This window comes from Ziziphus jujuba, chromosome 9, assembly GCF_031755915.1.
Source record: "Ziziphus jujuba cultivar Dongzao chromosome 9, ASM3175591v1".
NCBI lineage: Eukaryota > Viridiplantae > Streptophyta > Magnoliopsida > Rosales > Rhamnaceae > Ziziphus > Ziziphus jujuba.
Genome location: NC_083387.1, coordinates 22078974 through 22089895, shown reverse-complemented (window position 1 = coordinate 22089895; position 10922 = coordinate 22078974). Strand labels below are relative to the sequence as shown.

At 34.1% G+C, this 10922-nt stretch overlaps 2 protein-coding genes across 3 annotated transcripts; one reads left to right on the top strand and one right to left on the bottom strand.

The window, feature by feature from the left end:
- Nucleotides 1–1024: 1024 nt before the first annotated feature.
- Nucleotides 1025–2298, bottom strand: LOC125424100 (24-methylenesterol C-methyltransferase 2). Its single transcript, XM_016037745.4, has one exon. The coding sequence runs from the start codon at nt 2238–2240 to the stop codon at nt 1149–1151; it is 1092 nt and encodes a 363-aa protein (XP_015893231.2). The 5' UTR covers nt 2241–2298; the 3' UTR covers nt 1025–1148.
- Nucleotides 2299–4307: 2009 nt separating this feature from the next.
- LOC107427378 (uncharacterized) lies at nt 4308–10743 on the top strand. 2 transcript variants are annotated; one of them, XM_016037757.4, is made up of 14 exons: nt 4308–4563; nt 6336–6447; nt 7312–7424; nt 7554–7912; nt 8279–8354; nt 8616–8702; nt 8905–8985; nt 9198–9230; nt 9333–9386; nt 9479–9520; nt 9652–9730; nt 9810–9880; nt 10185–10227; nt 10303–10743. In XM_016037757.4, the coding sequence occupies exons 1-14, from the start codon at nt 4399–4401 to the stop codon at nt 10311–10313; spliced, it is 1326 nt and encodes a 441-aa protein (XP_015893243.3). In that variant the 5' UTR covers nt 4308–4398; the 3' UTR covers nt 10314–10743. The 2 variants fall into 2 exon arrangements, with proteins under 2 accessions (XP_015893243.3, XP_015893242.3); XM_016037756.4 differs by having other exon boundaries at nt 4310–4563; nt 10185–10743.
- Nucleotides 10744–10922: the final 179 nt, after the last annotated feature.

The window sequence follows — 10922 nt, the reverse complement described above, 5'->3', positions numbered from 1 at the left end:
ATCATTGAACCAATTAAAGATGGAGGCTGCTAGTGGAGGAAGATCACCTCCTAAGGATAAGAGACGTAGGGCTAAGAGAGAGCCAATAAAAGATCTTTCCTCTGTAATATTGTAAAATCATGAATGTTATCAATTCTGATATGTAGATCAAATGATACAATTTCCATGACATTGTTAGAATCTCATACTCAACTTTATGACCTTGGCCTATAATTGGACCTTTATGAGCCTCTAAAATATGACCAATGCACCAATTGGTCCTATACATGTGACCTGCTATTAGCAAAAGAATTACAATAGCTAAATGATAGTGTGCTATACCGGCTTAATATATAACAGATTTTTGTGGTCTGTGAAATGCAAAACTGACATTAAAAGGAAAAAATCTCATTGTACTCAGTAAAAAATTATACTTGCTCAGATCTTTAATCAATTAACATAATAAGTGGTGGGATTCCTTTACAATAATGGTAGAAGACGATGAAAGGAGAAAGGGTAATGCAGAACGGTAAGTGACTTAATGGCAATAGACTTTTGTTTCCTTATAAAAGTTTTAAGTGATGTATCAATTCTTTATTAGGGAGACTGAGTCTGACGGTGATGGAATTATGCATCCAAAGAAATTGAAAAGTTTCCAATTCAAAACTAACGATAAAAACAAAAGATATTGCAAATATTTTTGGATTTATACCTTAGGCATAGGCTAATTCATCTTTTGCTCTTGACAAAGAATTTAAAAAAAAAAAAAAAATCGTTTGCTACATAGTTTTCAGCTTATCTTAAGAAAGAAAAAGTATGGAAACAAAAAAGTATCCCATGCATATTAAACACGAAGCATCAAAAACTGCCAATTTACATAGAGATCAGGAATGCAATATTATATAATCCAAGAGCGAATTTAATTATTATCTCCCTGCTATACAGTTAGAGATTGCCCATACCTACTTCGAGGTTCAAAGCCATGTAAAAACGAGAGGAAAAAAAAAACAAAAAAATGTGAATAAAATCCATGATATTAAAATAATAATAAAAATCTAAAATTTAAGATAATAATTAAAAACCAAAAATATTGTACCAGAAAGAGAATCAAAAACCCATAAATGAAACTAAGCAAAAGTAATAATAGTTAAAAGAATCACGAGCACCATCTAAGAAGAGTTGACAGACGACTCAGGTTTTCTGCAAAGAATCATATACATAGGAGTGAAAATCCCAGTCTCTCCACCTTTAGTCAGATATACAGCAGTCTTGCATAGCATTTCATGCACATCCACTGTTCCTTGCGGTGCAATTCCAATCCAAGACAATACAGTTACCAAAATGTGGTTCCTCCAGTATGCCACCTTCCCCATCTTCAACCTCGACCACCAGGGCTTCGCCGGAGGCTTTGCCAAGTCCTTCTCCTTCACCACCTCGAACCCAACTTTCCTCGCGATCTCCGCGATGTCTCGGTAGCTTCTGAGGCCAGGCAATGCATCTCCTCTCTCTATTCCCTGTACGATCTCCACTTGATCCTCATCTCCATTGTCATACAACTCCGTCGTAACCCATTCGTACGACACGTACATACCTCCAGGCTTCAAAACCCTAAAGATTTCCGCATACACCTCCTCCAGCTTAGGAGCGTGGCAAGTGGCCTCGATCGAATACGCCGCGTCGAAGCTGTCGTTGTCGAACGGCATGCTCAGAAAGTTCCCTGTGATGACCTGGCAGAGGCCATCGAGACCGGCTTTCTTGTTATGGATTCGAGCCCTTTTTACTTGATACTCGTTGATAGTGATACCGACCACATTCGAGCCGGAGTGGGCCGCGATGGCCCGCATTGGCCCACCGACACCGCAACCGGCATCGAGGACTCGATCCCCAGGTTTGGAGCCCAGAAGATGAACGACCATCTCTTCGTGGAGGCGGGTAGCTTCGCGGTGCGATTTGCCGGGGATAGAGGGGGAGAAGTGGAAGGATTGGCCCCAGCCCCATTCGTAAATGTCGGTGACTAAGTTGTAGAAGGTGTCGACGAAGGCGGGGACTTTGTCTTCGGCGGTTTCGAGGATCTCCTTGGGACGGCGGAAGAAGGAGGAGTACTGGTTGTAATTGTCGAGGACTTTCTCAGCGGAGATGGAGCCGCTCGAGAGATGCACGACGTGCTTCCCTTTCTGTTCGGCGGAGCCGAGGACGAATAGGAACCAGTAGAGTCCGATTCCGATGAGTGAAGCTGTGAAAAACAGAGTGTAAGTATCCATTGGAGGACGATGATGATGATGATGATGATGAGAAGAGACTGACAGTGTGAGAGTTCTGCTCTTTTCTTCTTTTTTTTCTAAGCTTTTGTTTATGGGATGTACTAAATAGGATACTGACACGTCAGCGACTGGTTTTGGTCACGTATACCAAGTGGGAGGTGTATGTACGGTTGAGATTGTAAACAAAACGACGTGCGGTACTACGAGGAGTAGGAATAGCTGCGTAACTGGAGTCGAAACTTGAAAGAGTGTGTGTTCATGTGAATAGACCAGTTTGCCCTCCTCTAATCGAAAAAAGGGTTTCGCCGCCTTTATCTTAAGATTCTTAACCTGAAAATTTGGCGGTTAGTATGGTCTCACGCACGGATTAGCCGCCGACTCTTCTTATTTGGGCCTTTGATGGTTTCCTTATCAATCGGGCCTTTTCACCTTATCGGAAGCCCAATGAATACAGATTTAAAGCCCATATATTTGTTCCGAGCTTTGAATTCTTGCCCCAAAGAAAATTTTCTTTTGTTATTGTGTGTGGGTGTGTGTGTTCCCCTTTTTTTTTTTTTTTTTTTTTTTTAAAAAAACATATTCAGACCCAAATATTTAAAACTGTTCAATTTTTTTCATAGTTGTATACTTGTATGGTAATATATACTAGAACAATTTAAAATGCAAAGCCAAGTAGAAGCAAACATATCCATAGTGTATATATATATGAGGAGAAAAATTAATTCTTGTAAGAAGAACTCTTTTTTTTTTTTTTTTTTTTTTGGGTAATAAAGAACTACTCATTTGCTTGCTATTTTATTTTCTTATCTTATCTAGTCAAGTATAAGAAATAAATAAAAAATTAAATTAAAAACTAAAAGAAAAACAAACTATACCTAAAATCCTTGTCACAGCCAACTATGGTCAGATATGCTATTTGTCAGATATACTAATTTAACAAAAAAGAATATTCGCTAAACTGGCCGCTATGGACCATTGTAGTGAAAAGCTTTTTTTAATTTGGGTGGGGAATAGGTCTGGAGTTTTTACAGTCAGTAGTTGTTATAAGGTTAATTTCTCACATTACATCCAGAGGATGATAATTATATTTTGGAAGCATTTATGGATTCTTAAAATTCATCCAAGTGGAGAATGGCGACTGACTGCGTGGAAAAATTATGTCGGTCTAAGATTGCCTCTTTTTCTTTTGATTCTGCAGGAGGGTCTCTTCCCCCTTTTCTTTTCTTTTTTTTTTTTCTTTTTTTTTTCCCAATGATTTAGCTTTTGTTGACTCTATGGGCATTGGTGTCCTTGTGTAATCCTCATATTTTTTAGGCTCTTTTGTGCCTAATCCAATCCATTTCACATTTACCCCCCAAAAATAATTAAAAAAAAAAAATGCAATCCATTTCACAAAAGAAAAAAAAGAAAAAGATTTACAATATGATTAGCTGCATCTAATTATTACACGTGTTAATGTCCACTATGAAATGTATCCTTTGTTAAATCAATAATAGTGGACAATATTCATTTGGCCAAAAAAAAGGGGCGATATTCTCTATAAAATAAAAAATTATGTTAATATATATTTTTAATTAAAGAAATGTAAAATCAAAAGAGCTATCGGATGGGACTTGGTAAAGAAAAGATTACAAGTTATGGCCAACACTAATAAAATGAGTAGAAAGAAAGATTCTAATTATGCAGGGTCAAACATTTAGCGAGATTGAAGCTATCTAAAAGCATTTCAGTTAATTAATTAGCCATATATATATATATATGTAATTATGGATTTGGGATTAATAATTAATATATTGGGTTTTAATTCGCTATTAAGAGAATAGAGTTTGTCATTTTCTTGTCATCCATATGGTGAAAAAGGCCACTCTCAGTGATGAACAGTGAATAGTGATAAAAGAAAGTTCATGCTTAGAAGCTACGGTTTCCTTCCCCCTATGTCACAATGTCCTTTTGCTTTAATATGTCGGTATGTCACTCTCACCGAAAATGGTAAAAAGCAAAAGTAAAAGGACCACCACTAGATGGTGATTTTTTTGCAGCTGTTTATATATTTTTCATGAGTTTATAAGGAGACGCTCATAGTCTCAACCAATTTAGCTTTTCTTGTAGAGAAACAGAGAGAGATATCCGGAAAAAAGAAAAAAGGAAAAAAAGATAGATGGGCAAGTTAAGGGGTCTAAGTCACCTTTTAGTGACGGTGTTTCTGTCAGTGTTTGGTAGTTTCATGGTTCTTCCGGCCATCACCGATGTCACCATGTTGGCTCTGTGTCCTGGTCAAGACGAGTGCTCGCTTGCCATCTACCTCACCGGATTTCAACAGGCGGTATCTATCTTTCTTTTTCAATTTCTTCTCCTCTAATTTTATTCATTGAACGTTGTTGCAGCATAACGTCGAATTTCTTACCGATAAGAAAATTGATATGCCTAACATAAGTAGAAAGGATTTGTGTATGTATGTATGTATGTATGTATTTATGTATGTATGTATATGTTCTCTATTCTTGCTCATGTCGAATTGTGTATGTATGTATGCATATATGTTCTCTATTCTTGCCCATGTCTTTCAATTCTTAATTTTAATTATATGCTAATCGATTCTTAATATAGTTATGCATATTAACTTCTACAAATAAATAAAGAAGGAAAATATCTCCAAGTTTGCAAAGAAACAAAATGAATGGTATGCAAAAAGTCGAAACTTTACTTTATGATGAGTGGCCAGCTAGCTAGGTAGTACTATGTTTTTCTTTCTATGAGTCAAGGGGATCTTATAGAAACATTTTCCGTCTTTCTATGCAACTTTGTAAAGAGGTTAAACAAGAAGTATGAGAATTGATTATAAAGAAATGCGTTCCTGCAGTACTTTCTGTTATCATGGAAATTTAGCTGATTAATTATGTGCAAGAATCTTAAAAGTTTTCAAACTATGTTTGATCATCATAATAAGCTTAATCATTTACTACTAGACATTTTTCAACGTTTTAGGCTCTTTTTTAATTATGTTCTTAGTTTAATTTGTTATCGATTAATTTTTTTTTTTCTTTATGCTTGTTAGTGTTTTATGTATAATAGGATTTAAACTTATACGTGTGGTTTGTATGGAAAGTACTGATGAATAGATGATCTGCATGTATGTATTCCAAACCTAAACTTCAAACCTACCAATTTTTGTTGGCCTTCTCTGAAAATCAACAAACCTACAAAATGGCCTTCTCTGAAAATCAACAAAACTACAAAATGGCTCCTTTTTTTTTCCTGACCATTCAAATATATTTTCTGAATATCAATAACCATCCCTTTCTCCCAAGGCTACAAATTAATAGTTAGACAAAAAGAATTTGGTTCCGTACTTCCTTAACATTGAGTTTAGTATCGGATTAAAACTACTATTTTCTATGATACAAATTCAAAAAAGGTTAGGTTAAAAAAAAAAATTTTAAAAGATAATCTTTGGGTGAAGTTACTGACATATATGTCGTAATTGAACATAGCACTTTTCATCTTAAAAAATTGAAGAAAATGGTATATTAAAACTTAATTACCAAACAACTAGTGATGTTTTGCTTCAAAGTATTCAATATCTTGTGTTGGTTAATTAATTTGTGATTATGTGGTTATTATATAACTATATGCATAGAAAAAAGTAGGATTTGGATGGGATGAGCAATAACTAAGCTTAGATCCTAAGCAATACTAGCACAACTCAATATTAAACAGAAACATTAAATAAAAGGAAAATAACTGTAAATTTACAACTTTTTTTTTAACCCATATATTCAATAATATCCTCTTTTTTTTATAAACTAGGCTCTAGCTACTTTTTTTATAATCAATAATGAAAAAAATTCCATTTGGAAGTTGCTGCATTTAAAAACATAGAAGAAAAAGGAAGTTAAAACTTTAATGGGATATGCAATTTATAGTGATAGGGTCAAAAGTTAGACATATTCGTAAAATGAATATTATTTTCCATTTAAAAATGAGAGAAGAATAAGAATAAAGTAATGTTGGAAGACAATTAACAAATTAAATTAATAAAAAAAGTAAAAAATAATAATAAAATAATAAAGCTCACAGAATATATGGAATATGCAGATCATCGGGTTGGGAATGGTGGTGATGTCCCCATTGATTGGGAACCTATCGGACAAGCACGGCAGGAAATCGCTGCTCACAGTACCAATGACCCTCGCCATAATTCCTCTAGGTGAAAATCGCTATAAATATATATATATATTTTTTAAATCTTATCTTTTTATTTCATTTAAACATTTACAATAATTTTCTTTTTTTTATTTGGATCTTCTGATCCCATAGCTTTTTTCTTCGCTAAATCAATCGGGGTACTTTTTTTTTTTTTTTTTTTTTTTTTTTGGGGTAATGTGGGCTCTAGTCTTATTGGCGAAGGTTGGAGTCACTTATTTCATGATTTCACAATAAAAATAACCGTACATTTGTTTGGTGGATTTTGTGTACTGTTACCACTTTGTTCAGCTTTATTCTGGGATTGGATTTTTGCATTTTGGACTTTTTTGGATTGAATTTCGAAGAAATCTTCTTCGGTCTGAACTGGCTTTTGTGGGCTCGTCGGGTGTCAATCATTGTGTTTGCAGAAAATGCTCGTGGGCCTTCAATTGAATCCAATATGAGTTTTGTGGGGTCCTCGGGTCTCGTTGGAAGGTTCCACGACGGACTCATGGGCCTTCCATATACACGGACGGTCCACAGAGTCCCTCATTGTCTCCAATTACTATTTGATCATATTACCGATTTTCAAGGGGTAAAATTTAAAAATAATCCAAATGAAAATTTTGTATTTTTTTTTTTTCCAACTGAAATAAGGGTTTTGATGACTAACAAGGGGCAATATTTTCATTTTCAAAGGAAATAAAATTCAAAAAATTCGTCAAAAACTTCATCTTATTTAGAGATGATTCATTTGCCCATCTTTACCTTTGGAAGTTCATTATTTAGTAAAAGTTCAATTATTCACTAACATAATCTATGTAAGCTAGTCATTTTCCTTTTAAATGTTATATATTTTGGTGTTTAATATACGTTTATCATGCAGTAATCCTAGCGTTTAGCCGAACAACCAACTTCTTTTATGCATACTATATAATCAGGACACTCACCGCCATGGTGGCCGGCGGTGCCATGGAATGCCTTACTCTTGCATATGTGGTAATTAAATTTTTAATTTACTCAATCAAAATTTAATTAATTATTATTATTATTTTTTTTTTTCATTTCAATTATCATTAATATTCGAAATCAGTATTAATGAATTAATTAAATTAAAATGTGTTGCAGGCAGATAACATAGCAGAGAGGGAGAGGGCATCAGCATTTGGAATTCTAGCTGGAGTACGTTCTGCAGCATGGGTTTGTGGAACATTAGCAGCTCGTTTCCTCTCCACTTCTTCAACGTTTCAATTGGCTGCTTTGGTATCCATGATTGCTACTGTGTATATGAGAATTTTCCTTGAAGAAAGCCTTCCATATGAGCAACAAGCTTCTGATAATCTCACCCAGCCCATCTTCAAACATGCTGATGATGAACCAAATTTAGTTGATGAAGAAGATGGCCAAATACAGAAAACCACCATGCAAATCCAGGCTTTTAAGAATATTCCATCATTGCAGGATGTGCTTTGCTTGCTCAAAACCAGGTATAAATATATATACATTGATAGGAATTTCAATGCAATTGAAAACCGTGCTGACATAATAATTTGTCATCTTAGTTAATGTTTGTATACTAATAAACTAAGATGATGAAGTGATAATCCTTAAATGTTTGTTTGCCATGTCCTACAATTCTATAGTAACATGTTCTCAACATATCAAAATTGTATTATGTATACATTATGTACGTTTGTGCTCTAGTAATTACAAATAACTACTTTCCCACATCAGGGTCATATACATCTTGTATATTTGTAATTTTATTTACACGTATAGATTTAAATGGTTTTCTTGTTAAATGTTTTAACATAATATATATAAAGCTAAAATCTTGAAAAATTCTGTTGCAGCAAGACATTTTCACAAGCAGCAGTCGTTTCATTTTTTCAAAGTCTTGCTGATGGTGGGATAGAAGCTACGTTGCTGGTAAATTTCTTAGACGGAACTTGTCTATAAAAAGAGATAATTAAGCAGCTCCAAGATTTTTCTTTCCTTTTCTTTTTGGTTTCATAAATCATTCCATAATGCAAGAAAACAGGATTAAAAAATAAAAAATAAAAAATGAAGGTTTTCTTGGAACATTCCAAACCTAGGAATTGAAAAGAAAATACTAATGCAGAACATATTTTTACGAGTAAAATATGACATCATATCCACTGGGGATTATGTTTCTGATTTTCATGGCAGTATTTCTTAAAGGCTCGTTTTCAATTCAGTAAGAATCAGTTTGCTGATCTGATGCTAATTACTGGGATTGCAGGCACCATTTCACAGGTATATATAGTCTGCTACATACATCTGAAATTCCATTTGCACAATATTTCATTTTTATACCCTCTCCCTTTTAGTTCTTCATAATGGTACTCTCCTTATTTACCAAAAACACAAAAAAATAAAGGTACTCCCCTTTCGATTTTTTGTCTCTATCCAGTGTTCTATGCTGCAATCATGTTTTCTACTTGTAAATTTTATGCAGCTGCTTTTCATGCCCCTGATGGCAACTGCTATTGGAGAGGAAAAATTGCTTTCAATTGGGCTCCTAGTGGGATCTGCAAATGTATGACCTTATCTCATCGCATTTCACATTTTTCATATACATATATATATATATATATATATATGAGAGATTTTCTTATCCAGGATCTTGGAAGTTAATCTTTGATAAGAGAATTCTTGTGTATGTATATACATAAACAATCTTGATATGCTTGTTTTAGTGCATGGTGTTCATTCAAGCACAATGCTGACAAGTTTCCTGATTTCATCCAGATGTTCATTTACAGCATATCATGGTCAGCTTGGGTAATCCCTCTTTAACCAAGTTATAAATCTATGCATCCCCAAACATACAAGTCAAGCATTCATTAAATGATAGGTTTCTTTCTTTCTTTCAAATATGTGCAGGTTCCTTATGTTGTTTCACTATTCTCTTCCGTTGCTATCTTTTCATATCCAACGGTATGTCTTTGCTTTGTCTTTGTAAAACCTCTGTTATCTAATAAGGTTGAAATACAATATACTAAACCATTGCGATTTTCTGGTTCTCACAGGTACGCAGCATTGCCTCAAAACAGTTTGGTGCTAATGAGCAGGTACTTCTGCTAAATTATGGCCTTCATGTCATATTCGATGAGATGTTTTTCACATTTTCTCAAAAGCCCATATTTTCAGCTTATATGTTGGTTCAGTTATCTGATTGAAAATCTAAAACACAAAACTTCAGGGGAAAGCTCTAGGATGTATTTCAGGCATAAGTTCCTTCGCCAACATAGTTTCTCCCTTGATTTTTAGCTCCTTGACAGGTATATAGAAAATTGATCAAATATATACTGTTTTTCCTATAATTAAGATGTAATGAACATTCACTGGTTCTCTTTTCAGCTTTATTTCTTTCTGAGAGAGCACCGATTAATTTCCCTGGCTTCAGTATTATGTGCGTTGGGCTAGCATTGGTAAGAATTTTCACTTCCTGAACAAATGGCTCTAGAATTTTGTTATCCCTTTTTCTTTCATGAATGGAAATATGACATATATGGACAGAAAGAAGGAAAACACCAAAAATTACCATTAACCAAAATCCAATATTGCGGTGTGCATGATTGAAATAAGAAGTTATAACATAAATCTGCAATTTCATGAATCAAACAAATAATTCCAATAAGTTTTGACTAGCTTAGCTTACTTCTCAACTTCTTTTACTATGAATAAGTTATATCTTGTTCATGTATTTTCTTCACATAAAATTTCATTGTGCAGATGATCGCTTTCATTCAAAGTACCATGATAACAACTGCACCAGGTCAGAGAAATGGCAATAACAACGTTATGGAAAATTAGGAACGAGTATACCTAACTATTTTCTAACATGAAACAGTGTATAACTAAACCTGGGACATATCATATGTCTTCTCGAGCAGCAGCCCTTTCAAATGCAAAGAACCTAAGAGCAAGAGGAAATGGTCATTCTGTAGATGTTACTAGATTTTCCCACTTCCATGAACGACAACATAATCTGCAAAGGGATATCCACAAAACTAATGGTGCAACACTTGATACTGTTTGGTAACAGATTGGTTTTCAGTTTTTGTTTTTCACTTTTCTCTACCTAATTATGTATAATTTACTTATATGAGCGTTAGTTTTTGAGATAAGACTTTTTTCTTACTCAAGTAAAATGGTAAATATAAATCAAACACATGAGGTTTAGTAAACCCTTTATTGTTAATTAGAAACTGTACCATTTAAGGTTGTGTACAAACTGTCATTTAAGAGTACTGAAAAATCACACCACTCTCAAGATCCGGGGTTCATTTTATTTAAAAAGCTTCAACTGAAACAAGTTATATTGGTTTCTTCTAATTCCTACTTTTACAACAAATGTATGATTGCTTATCAGGAAAATTTATGACGGTAGTTGGTTGTCAAACTAACGCAATTCAGAAACTAACTATTTACAAAGTTTCACATTCCTTGATATAGCATCTATGACTTTAA